The sequence below is a fragment of the Ischnura elegans genome, chromosome 5, assembly GCF_921293095.1.
Source record: "Ischnura elegans chromosome 5, ioIscEleg1.1, whole genome shotgun sequence".
NCBI lineage: Eukaryota > Metazoa > Arthropoda > Insecta > Odonata > Coenagrionidae > Ischnura > Ischnura elegans.
In genome coordinates, this window is record NC_060250.1 from 78,053,271 (window position 1) to 78,067,717 (window position 14,447).

General features: G+C 38.1%; 1 protein-coding gene across 1 annotated transcript in view; it reads left to right on the forward strand.

Moving 5' to 3' along the window:
• LOC124159096 (alkaline phosphatase, tissue-nonspecific isozyme-like) overlaps positions 1–14,213 on the forward strand; it is a 245,307-nt gene extending 231,094 nt beyond the window's left edge. The window contains exons 6-10 of the mRNA XM_046534639.1: positions 1,033–1,240; positions 2,186–2,326; positions 3,475–3,669; positions 5,948–6,330; positions 9,180–14,213. Coding sequence (XP_046390595.1) covers positions 1,033–1,240; positions 2,186–2,326; positions 3,475–3,669; positions 5,948–6,330; positions 9,180–9,443 — 1,191 coding nt within the window. The 3' untranslated portion in view covers positions 9,444–14,213. The remainder of the gene's footprint in view (positions 1–1,032; positions 1,241–2,185; positions 2,327–3,474; positions 3,670–5,947; positions 6,331–9,179) is intronic.
• Positions 14,214–14,447: the final 234 nt, after the last annotated feature.

The following is a 14,447-nucleotide window of genomic DNA, read 5'->3' on the forward strand; positions in this document are numbered from 1 at the left end:
TTTACCATGTTATTCTTGCCAAAAATCATGGTCTTCCTCAACGAACAATTTTTTCTTACTCATTGGTTTCCTCTAACCCAAGAATATAAGAAACAGGTGTATTTTATAGCCACTTTATTTTCCCAGAAGGTAGATAAACGTTTTTATATCCTCAGATATCAATCAATGTTCTTGATACATTATCTTCTCCATTAGCGAAGCAACAGCGTTGTATTCTTCTTTTACTTTTGTTGAATATGCGGTTGTCATTTAGACATACTTATGACCATGGTGAATGAGGGCGTATTTCAAACACCGTCAATGAATAGACGAAAATTGTCCGAAATATATTCACCAAGACTCATTCTCTTCAGAAGTCCTCTTATATAGAGACAGAGTAAAAATGTTTTCTTGAGAAAAGAAGAGAAGTGTATCTTTTTCCGATGAGTGATTAAAGTAATAATTCTTGACAGAATTTCTCAATATATTTAAGTTTTCCTTTATGCTATCAATCACTAAATATCTATAACATTAAGAAAACCACCGAAATCATGACAAATCTAAGCGTCCTGGCAGCGCAACTGGTAGAGCACCGATAACCGGAAGGTCCTGGATTCGAGACCGTGTCATGCTACATTTTTACTCGCTGATTTCTGGCTTTTTCCATATACCACAGCACCGTTGTCCAAGTCCTTTTTTAACCATATGTTCCTATCACTTTCTTTCCTACCCTATGAATTTATTTGTGTTTTTGCGCTTGAGGTATCGTGTGAATGAATGAATTAGTATAACATTAAAATTATAAAGGAATAAAAAAGACGTATCTATAAAAGAACTCTAACAGAAATTTCATGATTAGATTCACCACGCAATATTTAGACCAATTCAGTTGAAAAGTTTTCGGCACCAACAAAAAAACATTTTTTGACCTTTTGATTAATAAAAATTATGCAGTCAAGCCTATTTTTAAGATGTCCACTGAATGCAAATTTTTCACTCCTTCCAACTATAATTAGCACTTACGTATTCCGCGATACCTCTGTCCTCTCGCAGGTGATGCTGGGCGGTGGTCGCCGGCACTGGCTGCCCAAGGTGGCGCGTGATCCTGAGGCCACGTCGGAGGAAGGGAGGCGGTTGGACGGGCGAAACCTGGTCGACGACTGGATGAGAGACAAGAAGAGGCGCGGGTTAAGGGGACACTACGTGTGGAACAAGGGACAGTTCGACGCCATCAACCCCAAATACGTGGACCACCTGCTTGGTACTATGTCGTTTTGAAAATCTAAGTTTTTCCTAAGGCTCCTTGTACCGATTTTATACCGATGTACACACCGATTTTGGACGGTCATTAAAAAAATCGCCCGTTCTCATTCCAATTGTAAACAATTGGATGGTATGGGAGCTTGCACAGTGACCGACTACGTGCCAGGACCGATATAAAGTCGGCTGATCACGGCAACCAAGGAAGTTTAAGCGGTAAAAATTGGACGAATGTGAAAGCAGCACTGAAATGATAAAATACATCACCCAAAATAAGTGTGTGTGAAGGTATTAGGTGCCTTAGGTATTAAATACAATGCTAATTTATACGGCTAAATTAGTTTTAAGAACACATTAATAATAAATAAGCATTGAATACTCTCGGAAATATGGTATTTCCGTTGAAGAACATACTTGATATGTAAGTAAAATAATAGGGAAGTTCTTTTTCAAATGCTTTGATTTCCTAACAACGCGCATAAATCTTTACATATTACAAAATTATTTCCTAAAAGTAAAACACATTATTCGTTGGAACATAGCCTTAAAATTAATCGCTTTTTTGAAAGATAACCATGCTGAAAATAAATCAACTAGGAGAGTTACACAGAAATTATAGTATACACAAAAGTAGTGAAAAAGCAGAACGACGTGCATAATTAGCAACGTACCTACTTTTGAAAAGCTGGATACTTTACTAATGTGTATACAGAGTTAAGTCCAATTTCAAAAAGAAATCCAATCATCTAAACATCTCTCAATCTTAAATTATGAAAAAATAAATATGCTTCCTATTTCATATTTTTTTGGAAAAAATAATAAACACATGACAAGAAATATTCTATACCAAATGATAATAATGCTAGAAATATTTAAAGGGTCCTGCAAAGAATGCTGAATTTCTGAACATTTGTCAGCTTTTAAATCTTCCATCGCTATTTTACAGGGTTATTTGCATATTCTCACATGGACTTCGAGGCGGACAGAGACAAGAGTGACGAGGGGGACCCGTCTTTGGCTGAAATGACACGAAAAGCCATCCAAATACTATCCAAAAACCCACAAGGCTTCTTTTTATTCGTCGAAGGTAAGTTTTATGTTACTCAGAACTTTAGAGAATATGATGAAATATATGAAACATGGCAAATATCTATGTGAAATCAAAGAAGATAACCGAAGGTAGACGAAATAGACATAACCATCCTAGTGAGTTATCTGAGAATATTTAGCGTTACTTGCAAATGCTTTGCTAAACAATCCATTATTTTAAGATTAATGAACGTTAACACACCGAATTACTAACGATTATTAAAATTTAGAACCATTAAATTTGTCTCCCAATACTTTTTTTCGTGCAGTCCAAAATCACCTGCTGTTTTATCCTCTCTTATCCCTCTGAGTAGATTTTTATACGTCATAAGACAGTTTTCCAGTCTCAATGTAATTTTATTTCTTCTGTGCCAAAAAAGAAGATCAAGATTGTCTCGATGAGTACTTTTTCCTTGAACCAGAACCTAATCATTGTTTTTTTATCAATATTACTACAAAGATGAACTTAAAAATCCTTATCAATCATTTATGCACCTAAAAGAAAGATTTTTAAACTTTAATTTATTTTTTGTCAAGCGAAATGTTTTAAAACCATTTTAATTTCACACTCTTCTACAATGGTGATTTGGTCAATTAAGGTAATTTCTATCTATGTAACTACATGCTTTCATTCTCAACGTGACATCGTTTTTCGTCAACAATGCCATGTTTCAAATTATGATTGACAACGTAATGACTATTGAACGAAGTAGTTGATGTTCTTAAAGGAAGAGGTGGAAGGAAACAAGAAAACACTTTTTACATGAGTTTCACTTCGATAAACCGCGTTTCAACCGCTACTCCATCATCAGGCATGTCATTGCCGATGCATGGCATGTGATTGATGATAACCTAGCGGTTGAAATGCAGAGTACCTATATAAAACATAGGTAAAAATTTTTATCTTGTTTTCTTCAACCAATATGTATTATTTTCATTACATCTAACCTGCCTCAGTCAATTTTAACCTATGCACACATCATCAATTTAAGTAGGAAAGATTGACACAAAACATTCAGGGCTGATGAACAAGCTAATTAAATAGTCCCTCCTAAGCGTAATCTAAACCACATAGCATTATTGTGGTTTTCAGCAGAAGTATTTGTGACAGATATTATAAATACGTTATCAATATTTTATCCCCAGGCGGTAGAATCGACCACGCCCACCACTACAACAACGCCTACAGAGCACTAGAGGAAACGCTGGCCCTGGAGGCTGCACTTGAAGCGGCACTTCCGCTGCTAAATCCCGAGAAGACGCTCATCGTGTTCACCGCAGATCATTCCCACGTCCTCACCCTCGGAGGAATCGCGACTCGGCGAGGGAACCCTATATTAGGTGAGTTTTTGCAAGAGCTGAATGACAAAAAAATCAACAGCCATTCAAGAACCAAATATGGGATATGATAGTGGGTGAATATAACTTTGTGGAAGTTATGGACAGTAATTAATTAAAGGCACTTTATACTTTTCATACTTATGTAAATACTCGGCAACCGGTTTCGACGTATTCTATGTCATTCTGAAGCGTACCTACCTGGCATAGAGAATCAGGAATTTAGAATGACGTAGAATACGTCGAAACCGGTCAACAAATATTACAATAAGTGTGGAAAGTAAAACCGGCCGTTGTTATTACCAAATATAGAGTCCGTTGATTAATAAAATTCAACAATCACAGGCACATTTCAAATTCAAACCCCCCTGAGCAAATTTTAATCGGCAGGTCAAAACGGGTCTCAGCCAAACTTTGGCTAGCTTATTATAAAAAACCTGGCGTGGAGGAAACTCGGCTGTCAGTATTATATCTGATGACAATGAGGAAGTATTTCATCTATACTTGGGCCTTAAAATCCTTAACCGGTGTCAAAACCGTGAAGATTTTAAAATTTAAGAAGCGACTGGTCGGGAGCCGTTACCAAAACATTGAGACCCCGGCGACAGATAATAGTTAAAAACATTACGAACCTACTCCAATTTTTAGGTACCAATGTAAACCCAGACTTATAAAATGAATGAACGCGTTTATTTTACCCATTAATATATTTTGCAGTAGACCAAACACAGTATGTACGGCTGAAATTCGAGAGAATTGAAAGCATCACTGAAGACGTAATCTAACATTCAAAAATTTATTCAGCCCGCGTCAGCGAGGGAGAAACTCATCAAAAGAACGTCAAAATAATTTTGGATGTACGGATAAACTCAGAAAAATGTCATTTGAATGTAAATATCTTTTGTTTTCAGGATTTATGCGGGACACGAAAATGTTTTCTCTTGATTTTTCGCATCCTGCATAATATTATTTCGTAAACATGAGAAGGTGATGGACGACAGCTTTACAAAGAGATCAATGCATTCCCTAATTCAATTATGGTAAAACAACAAACAGCAAAGCATGGAATGAAACTAAAATACGCCCTCATTCAGTAACTGGAAGCTTTTTCTCTCTGTTTGATGCGTTTTCAAATGGCGTTCCTCGTGGTAATTGAGACAAACGTCAGAGCTAATTGATGATGGAAGTTAGGTTTTAGGAAAAAAATGCATTTGGCCATAATATGGCTACTGTGTATGAAAATATAAAAGGTAACTACATTTTATTATTCACACCTTTGCGCGATGAAAGACTACCTAAACAGAATATTGCAGAAAACTAAGAATGCCTTTTCAGTTTCCTTTTCAAATTCACCTCACTAGTCATGCTTAATTCATTTTTCCGGATCCTTATAATCCTGAATGCAAAGAAATAATTAAAAAAATCACTATTTAAAAATAATTTTAATGAAGCACTAAAACTCAAGTACATAGGTACGCAATTAAAGAGGGTTGACATGGTCGCGTGAAAGAAAAGCATCGCCCCTTGAATGTAGGTATACCCTTAACAATGGTGTAAAGAGGCGTTTCTAACTTTAAGGCGCCATTAATGAAACTTCATGCACGATTAGTACAACACATAATCCAGATATCCTCCGGTGTGTTGTTACCCATCCTCTTTTTTAAATGAGCTTCCAAATGTCGACACTCGCGCCAGTGATGTGCAAAGTGATCTACATTTCACGGAGAAACAGGCTAATATTGGGTCTTAATATTAAAGTATTCTACCAATTAAGGACAGTTTCCAAGCAGTTAGATTTCCTGTTAGTTAAATGTTCGTCAGTTCATGATTTGCGTGAATTATTGGTTACGTCACCCATTTAATCAGGAAAGGAAATGTTCTTTGCAGAGTCACACGGCGTCCAGGGTTCATTCTGCCTTAATCGACTACAATCGTTAATATTAATATGGTTATCTCAACCTAAGAAGTAAGGAGAGTTGGTGTCATTATATGTACATATTTAATTGCCAGTATATATATGAAAAAGTTTATTTTACATTGTGCTTGCTTCCTGTACTTTTATATTGATCCGGCGTTTTCGATATTCCGGCCATGGATATGTGTCGAATTCCGAGATTGTGCATCATACATATTTCATTTTCTAAATAAACGGAACCATCTTAAATACAGACAAATACCTGTATAAGTGTATTATCCAAGTTTGGCACCGTCAGACACGATCAATGTGTCAGTGAATTTTTTTTCTGAAACTGTCTCACGAATTCCTGCTTCTCATCCGCAGGGGTGGACGCCAAAGTGTCGGACGTTGACGGCATGCCCTACACGACCCTCTTATACGGCAATGGGCCCGGTTTTGGCCGAGAGAACCTCACGGGCGTGGACACGGGAATCAAAAACGCCGTCCAGCAGTCCGGGGTGCCCAGGCAGTGGGCAACGCATGGAGGGGAGGACGTGCCCGTGTACGCCAGAGGCCCGGGTTCGTCCCTCTTCCGCGGCTCCATAGACCAGACGTACCTGCCACACGCGATGGCTTACGCCGCTTGTATAGGCGAGCACAAGGAGAGATGCAAGAAGAAGAGAACGCAGTCATCGACGGTGCAACCACCTCCTGGTGGACAGGTGCCGTCACTGCTGCCCCTAGCGACGGGAGGGAGGAAACAGCAGGTTGGTCAAATACACACATTACATGATTTTGCAACGGAGCGGTCATCAAGCAAGTTTTGTCGAAATTCAAAGTTCGACATATAGCAAAATGTAGCCCGAGGTACCAAATGAACGGAGAAAAAAATTTGTTCCTGCAGGTTGACATCCTACGGTGGCAACAGGGCCATTTATGCTTATCGTAGGCAACCCGCAACACATACCATCTTTTTACGCTATTTCGGCGATAAATGTCGTGATTTAAATGTTTTTTTCAGCCGATTCTGCACCAGTCATGACTAAAATTGTCAATGTAAGCAACATAGATCAAATACTCATGCCTTTAATACAATCACCGGCATTAAAATTGCAAAGAAACGTAAAAAATTTTGAACATTTCTTAATAAATGGCATATATTATAATTTGGTGTACTCGTAAGGGCATGATCGCACTAATATGACCCTACCGTTTATATAGAACAACACTTTTCCCCTCTCCTATCCTTAAGCAAGGATCACCTCATCTGTACTCGAGCTTTCACCACTTTTACCCGAGCGTAAGAGGTTATGCGGGCAAATGGAAAACAAAAAGACGCTCCCAGATGGTAAGAGAAAGCAACGATAGAGGCAGTTAGCTATCTAACGTATGAGTATGGTGATGTCTTGTATTTTAATGCGAACACACTGTTAAGTCCTGTTTACACGGTAATTTAACAGGCACGAGTTAATGTATGAATGCACGAACGATTTTGGTGAACCGGTGCGGAGCATGAACCAAATTAGAGCAGGTCCTATTTTCTGTTCATGCGAGCGCACAAGTTGGGTCAAACGGTGAATTTTCGTGTTCATTGACGCGTTCATACATTTTGGCATAAGCTCGTACGTGAGACTGTATCGTGTTAACAAGCCTTTACGCACATCTATCGTGTTGTTATCAACTTTTGTTCTCCTCTCCTAGGTGTTGACTTTTGGTGTAGCCTTGTAACTTATGTATTTCTTAATCCTTAATTGGTCGCACTCCAAAACTTACGTAAATGGTCGCGTCTGTTCATTGTGACTCGAGTTGAGTTTATTGCAATTTACAAAAATTCTTGTCAAAATATACGTGTCGTTTTACTGCTACTCATAAAGTAAGTAGTTCGCATAAGGTTTATGCATTTTTATTGTTATTTTTGCAGTTAGACACACAATAAACATTGCATACTCTATAGCCGATGCATAAAAAACTTACACTAAATTTTCATTTTTTTTATTCTCAAACCACCGAATACAGCTCATATTTGCCATTTTTCATCGGAGTATTCCACTAATTTAACAACTAAACGTACACGAACAACCAGCCGTGGACAAAGGAAATCTACCCAGGCGGGACTCGAACCCGCGACCTCTTGTTTGGCAGGCGAGGACGTTCCCCCCGCCGACAAATATTTATGCAGAGAGCATATTTAGAAACTTGAATTTCGCAAAAAGAAGGAAATGTATTGATCTTTACAACATTAGAACAAATCAGCCTGCTATATAAAACAGACTAATATAAGACTAAAGCGTCTGGTCAAGGGCGGAAAAAATCTGATACGCTCTCGGTCGCGTCGGGTCAAAACTTTGGTTGCTGCGAAGCAAAGCAATACTTTGAAAATCCATCTTTACTCAGCGGTAGAATTACAGGAAATAATAGAATAGAAAAAATTTCAATTTCGAACGGTATTATTTTATTTAAAAAATCATTAAAGAAAATCCAGTTGGGTCAATATGACCCGGCGCGACCACTTAAGGTTTAATGCAGGTTTATGAATTATCTTAGTATTTCGAACATCGTTTCTTGCATGTTTTAACTTCATAGGCAGATTATCTCATAGTTGGCAAGTATTGCCTTTGTATGAAACTGGAAGTATAATTTGTAAGTATGCGTAACATTTTTACGAACATATGGTATGAATGTGGGAATCCTCCTGCATGCTAATGGTTGATAACCCCTTGCCAAACCCCCTAAAGGTGTCTGAAGAGTACTCGGAATCCTCAGCGGGTCATGAATTGCATTACTGTCAATTTCGATGTCCGAGTCGACCATCAACCTCAGAGCAATAAGTATCTTAAGTGGTGTACATATGATAAACATTTTAAGTGGGATACACGACACACGTGTCACAAATTTGTGCAAAAAGTTGAATTCAGTTTTTATCTCATCTCTGTTTTAAAACATACCGTTAGTCTTAAGGTGTTCAAAATTCTATATTACGGTAGTTTTGTTCCCTGATTTCTTATGTTTTCATACTTTGGGGAAATTTCTCAAGAGCGAAGAGCATATTTTTTATTAAAAAATAGTTGATTAGGACCATGTGTAATGCCTTATCGGGCACATTGTTAATCTCTCTTCCACAAACTTGAGATTCTGACTTTCCATTCTGTGTACATAAATAAGAGAATAATCGTCTGATTTTAAAAGCAAATAAATTTATCCGCTCACATAAAACAAGAAGCTGTGATGATATGCATATTTCTATGTCAAACCTGAGTACAACCCAGAAAGGGCCTAATTCAATGTATCCCAAATTGTATAATCATTTGCCGCCAATTAAAGAAAATGAAAAAATGACTGATGGTGTTTAAAAAGCTAGTAATTATCTTCTAGAAAGTGTTTTTACTATGCAAATGACAATCTTTCATCTGCTCTTTAGATTGTACTTACAAATATTTTTTCATTAGATTGTACTTACATATTTTTTATGACGTGTCTTAGTGTACTTGCATTAGCATATCTTTTTAATGCATCAGAAGCTCGTAGCCCTGAGGAAGCACTAATATCCTCCGATGCCAATATTGCGATTTCATGCTTTTTTGTGAGTAGTAATATATGATATGTTCATTTCCAACAGGGGGGGCAGCAGCAAGGGGGTAGCGGCGGAGCCTTCATGAGGGACGCGTGCGACGAACAGTCCACGGCCACGAACGCCGTGAGGACGGCAGCCGTCGGTGCTTCCATCATGTCCGACGACTCGTCAAGGAGGGCGGCGGGGAGCAGTGGGGGTGCCTCGGGAAGTCGGCCAACGACGCTCCTGGCAGTTGTGTGGACTGTTATCATTACACTCACCACTACAGTGAGACTTTGGGACACATTGGGAAGCAAAGAACAGGGGTAGGCTTACAAAAATTGTATAGTGAGAGAGGTATCACGAAGGTTTCTTCTTCCGAGAAGATTTATTTTCGTGTCCGCGGTGATTCAAACACAACGCGGTCACGAAAGAAAAAGTGAGCGCTATCGACCAAGTAAAGTTGACGGGAAGAAGGACAATGCAATTTGTGAACGTGTTGACCGTTGCCCCTAACTCTAGTGCTAACCAAAAATACTTCTGGGTAGTGCTAACTCAACTCTTGGCATTTATCGAAACACTAGAACTTCGAAACGGTGTAGCGTGATGAGTACTCTGCTAAAGTGATATGAAATGTTATTTTATTTTTCCGAGGGAGATGCAAGTTGCTCTTGAAGACACTGTAAACGCATGACCTCGGTTGTCACCGACTTCACTGTTAGTGCTGTAACGTGTGCCCCTCTGTTTTTTCTAACCACACCACGAGGAGTGCAGATAGCAAATTGCACTTAACGTGACGACATGAGGAAATACAGTGGGGAAAAAAGGGTTTGGAAATAAATAATGTTCCCCTAAAATGCATGGTGAACGCATACGACCAAGAAGGGCAGGCGAATAAAAAATAATGAATGACCAAGGCTAGTTCACGATAAAAAAAACGGTCGCTGTGTACCACGACAGGGTGATGATTGCTGCCCTTCGACTTTGTCTTGACACTATGTAATGTGAGCTACGTTTACTGAACTTAGAGTGTGGTAAGAGATTGGAAAGGAATTGGAAGGAAGAAATTGGATTGGGAACAAAGTGATTGGATAGGTTTGTTTAAAATAGTCTTCATGAGGAAAACAAAAGTTTATTTTCTTCCTCTTATATTCGTGAAGGAAAGTGGCCTTGATGGCACGGTGAACGCATTACTACGGAAGTTGCAGTACTCTTCTTAGTGTGGTTACAGTGTCCACTGTACTTTTTACAGCAAAAACATCTTGAGCAATGCAATTATCTTATTGCATTAGCAGTGAGGCAAAGTTTACAACCTAAGTATTAGAGGGATGGAAAATGTATTGCACGCCGATGAAAACAGAAAAAAATTAACATCATGGGCAGGGTATGCTTAAGACTTCGGCAGTTGCTAAACGTGAAATATCAGTGACAACAGCCCCTTCAGTTATTTAAAATAAAACTCGTGAACGGGTAAACTTCTTTCAAGGCACAAGAAGTTATAGCAAGATATCGTGACGCAGGATCAGTGAGAATCAAATGGTTGGAGAGGCTAGTGAAAATTTTTCTGTGAAAGAGTTCATTTCAATACTCGTGGATCCATAAAAAAAAGCCTTGAAGGTAAGGTGAACGCAAACATACAAGAGAAACTGACATGTGAAAAATAATCACAGTGTACCCAGTTAAACTGGTGACAATTGCCGCTCTTTACGTGATAGTGTACTACTGTATTTCGAAATTTCTCAAAATACGGTACTGACGAATGATTATTCACGTGTGGCAAATACTCACATGCTTCATAATCCGATCGAGAATGTGCAAAACGAAGAAATTATCATGTTGAATGTAGCCTCATGGAAGTACGATACGACGTTATGGTGAAAAAGGATAGACAAACCTATGAAGAAATTTTTAAACCTTTTGCACTAACGTAAATCATGACGAAGGATGCCCAAATATGTTAAAATTTCTCAGAATACCGATATTTCTCAAGGAATTTGTTGTACGGTTTAATGATGATATATAAAGTTTCGTTGAATGGTAAAAATGAAAGCCTATAAAGAAGCGGCAAATTATTATGGAAACTTCAAGAGAAACCCATAAATTATCTATCTAATACCATAAAACGAATACTACTGTCTATCTACAAATGAATATAAGAATCCTTGAAAACCATACTGAAGAAATGGGTCGATGAAAGATCCGCGATTAAAAGTTAGCGATCAGCAAAATATACTTTCTAGCGACAAGTATACCTAATTTTGTCTTACAAACCATTTTCCTGCAACTGCCGCCATAGACGTTATCAACTACCGTCGTTACAATGAGATTCGGTTTTTCCTCAGAACGGGGTATCGAGTATATAATTCTCCAATACACTAAACCATCGAAGCTTTAGCCTTGAGTGAATTTTCCTCGGTATATTCTAACGACACAACTTGAATTTAACCTTCAAAGCTATAATTTATGCCTGTGAGATCCATAAAAATATTGGAAACGAGAGGTATCCACGCATCATCCCATTGAACTAAAATATACTGATTGAGGATCGATATATTATTGACGTCAGCAATGAGGTTTGAAAAACTTCGTTAATTTACCTTTGATTGGGCTCTAACGTGGGTTTCCTGCAAGGATATTTTGTAATTAAAAATTTTGTACGTACGGAACATAACAAAAAACATTGTAATACGATAAATAGATCAAGTGTTACTCAGGATATGATTCTGGTTCTCTATAATTTAATGTTGAGGGTCGTTTTTGATGTTATGTGTGTTTTCAGTGTTTCATACTGGTTGCGATTATTTGATCATTGTTTTTGTGTAAATTATAAGCAGTAAGCTTACTCATTGGTGACGTTACTGAGTATCTATTCTCAGAAGAAACTTGGTCACTGCATCAACGGTTAGAAATGAACTCACTTTCTCACGACTGAGGTAAACATTGGCGGATAGTTTAAAGGTGACATGTGAGCTGAAAAACCAAACGCTCCTCAAATTGTGGCTCGCAGCCTTTTTTTGCAGGGGAAAAGTACGAATGGAATAGAGGGTTGAACATCACTAATGGATCACGGCGCTTGGCAGGTAGATCGCAAGGATTCTAACAAAGACTAGTGTACCTCTTCCAACTCGTGGTAACATTTTCTGACCATCCTCTTTCACAAATTCGTCCCTGGTCGTCAGGTTAAAAAAATATAAAACCTGTTGCCACACCCCTTTCATTCCAGTAAAAAAAGATACTCCCTTTCACGCCCTCTTTTTTCTCTCTATTTTACCCCGTGCCTACGACATCTCGACTTCTGCGAGAGAAAATAACAGAAACGAGACAATTTTTTTCTTTCTTTGTCATCTCACTCCGTTTATTTTTCTCCGGTACCAACTTTCGCCTTGTCATTTGCGACCTAAAAATCGCGCCACCGTCCCACAGATGGAATAGTAACACCGTGTGCGAGGGGATATGGGAGTATTTAATGAAAAAAGGAAAAAATTCCACCGCTCAAAAAGGGATCAGTTCGTCCTATCTTGTCCGCTGGGTCTATCCACGCGTTCTCGGCTTCTAGTTCATGCTGGAAGACCGGACATGGAAATGAACTGAAAGAATGCGTTACGAGTGCGAGTCCACTGCCAGGAAGTATATATTTCAGGACACGATGACATAGAGGAAGAGAAAAGTCGCAGCTCAATTGCACGGCGAGGAAATTTTCAGGCGAAGTAAAAGAATGTTTTGAGAAAACCGTGAGAATAAAAAAAATAAATTTTTCTAGAGCTATTAGATGGGAACAGTTATGCTAAAACTTTAATGCCAATACTATCAATAACCAGGGCGTAAAAATCTTCAATATCAATGCCAATAGAGATAAACGATACTACCATAATCGAAAAAAAGGAGGAAAAAGAAGGAGTAAACAGAGAGTAGCAGTCAATATTCGGCGATAATAATTGGACAAAAAGGATATGCCCATATTTTATACAATGATTAAACATATGAAATAAATGATTCGTCAAATCAGGATAAATAGGAGTCAAATTGTATTGAAGTACGGAAGTTATTAGAGATAATGATCCAAGGTTCATGAAAATTGTTCACAACGGAGATTATTGGTTTCAGTACATACTCTCCGCGCCGAATTAAATAGAATCACGACGGAGCTAGAACCTTTAACCAAGTATAAAAAGGCCTGTAAACTGTCAAACCTCCTAATAAGAAGATTATTTCCAGGAAGATAGGCAGATAAATGAAAAATTTCACGCAGAATCGGCACTCTATGAGCTGCAAACATACTCACGTATGCGATGCAACATATTTTGATCCACTGAATGAATAAATGAATGGCACTATCATTCACGATATCCTAATATAGTGAAAAAAAAGACTCGTAAGAGAATCGTGGTTGAAAGTAGGCTAAAGAATTATCAAGAAAAAGGTGTAAAATAGGCGATTCAGAGAAGTGCCACATGCAACGAGGAGAAACCAAAGAAAAAACAAACTGTAAAAGATTATGTAAAACCTGTGCATACTAGATTCTATGAATTGAGACGATGTTTATTCTTTCCTGTGTATTTTTATACTCGTTTCCGGACGATAATGTGTTTCTCTCCCGAGGCTATGGAAGTCTGAGTGTCTGTGAAAAAAATGCTGCAAGAAGGGAGTGACAGTATGTGTTAATTATCACCCATTTCTTAAGATTTTTTTTTAACTTCGAAAGAGGAAAATGTGACATGCGATGAGTGTGATTTTTGGTAAATGCAATGTGATAGTAATCAGTAGCCTGTGGCTTCAACGTTCATCCACCGGTGGACAAAGGAGTTCCAGTGAAGCTGCATCACTAAAGTGTGTACAAAAAAAATGGTATCGTGCCCTCGTTTACCGAGAGACTCTCCCATAACTGATTGTTATTCTTCGTGTGAAACTATTGAACGTTCGTTATGAGGGCAGAAAGGCCAAAAAGAAACTAAGGTTTTGATCAAACTTGCATCTTTGGTGAAATTATAAATATCCATTCCATGTTTTCTGAAAAAATTAATGAATGGAAGCCGCATTGTTTGTATGAATTCCTTATGTTGTGATGACAACTACTGTGTAATACAGCAAGTATATTTGTTCCAAGGTGTTATCATTGACTGCTTATTCATTCCTGTAGTTATAATTAACAGATTATGCATCGCACACCAACAATTACGGACCTTCTTTGTTCTCTATGTAGAAATTAGAATGAGGGACATGAAATTTTGTAGAAATTCAAACGAAAGTGAACGAGCATATCCTCATTTCCACCCATTTTACACCAGTTGACGATATGAAAAGCTTAAAGAATAGGGTTCCCTTCCGCAATCGATG